Consider the following 469-nt stretch of genomic DNA (forward strand, 5'->3'; position numbering starts at 1 on the left):
GGCGGACCCCGGTGATGACACCAAGGGCTTCTTCGACCCCAACACGCACGAGAACCTCACCTACCTGCAGCTGCTGGAGCGCTGCGTGGAGGACCCCGACACGGGCCTGCGCCTCCTGCCGCTCACGGATAAGGCCGCCAAGGGAGCTGAGCTGGTCTACACAGACTCAGAGGCCCGGGACGTCTTTGAGAAGGCGACCGTGTCCGCACCATTTGGCAAGTTCCAGGGCAGGACGGTGACCATCTGGGAGATCATCAACTCGGAGCACTTCACGGCGGAGCAGCGGCGCGACCTGCTGCGGCAGTTCCGCACGGGCCGCATCACGGTGGAGAAGGTCATCAAGATTGTCATCACCGTGGTGGAGGAGCAGGAGCGCAAGGGCCAGCTCTGCTTCGAGGGCCTGCGTGCCCTGGTGCCTGCCGCCGAGCTGCTGGAGGGCCGCGTCATCGAGCAGGGCCTCCACCGCCAG

At 66.1% G+C, this 469-nt stretch overlaps 1 protein-coding gene across 1 annotated transcript in view; it reads left to right on the forward strand.

Moving 5' to 3' along the window:
• The window catches only part of PLEC (plectin), a gene marked incomplete in the record, with an annotated part of 65,460 nt that overhangs the window by 27,349 nt on the left and 37,642 nt on the right, over window positions 1-469 (forward strand). Inside the window, 1 exon segment of the mRNA XM_027773273.1 lies at window positions 1-334. Within this exon segment, the coding sequence (XP_027629074.1) occupies window positions 1-334 (334 nt within the window).

Source organism: Tupaia chinensis, unplaced genomic scaffold (genome assembly GCF_000334495.1).
Source record: "Tupaia chinensis unplaced genomic scaffold, TupChi_1.0 Scaffold000335_1, whole genome shotgun sequence".
Classification (NCBI taxonomy): domain Eukaryota; kingdom Metazoa; phylum Chordata; class Mammalia; order Scandentia; family Tupaiidae; genus Tupaia; species Tupaia belangeri.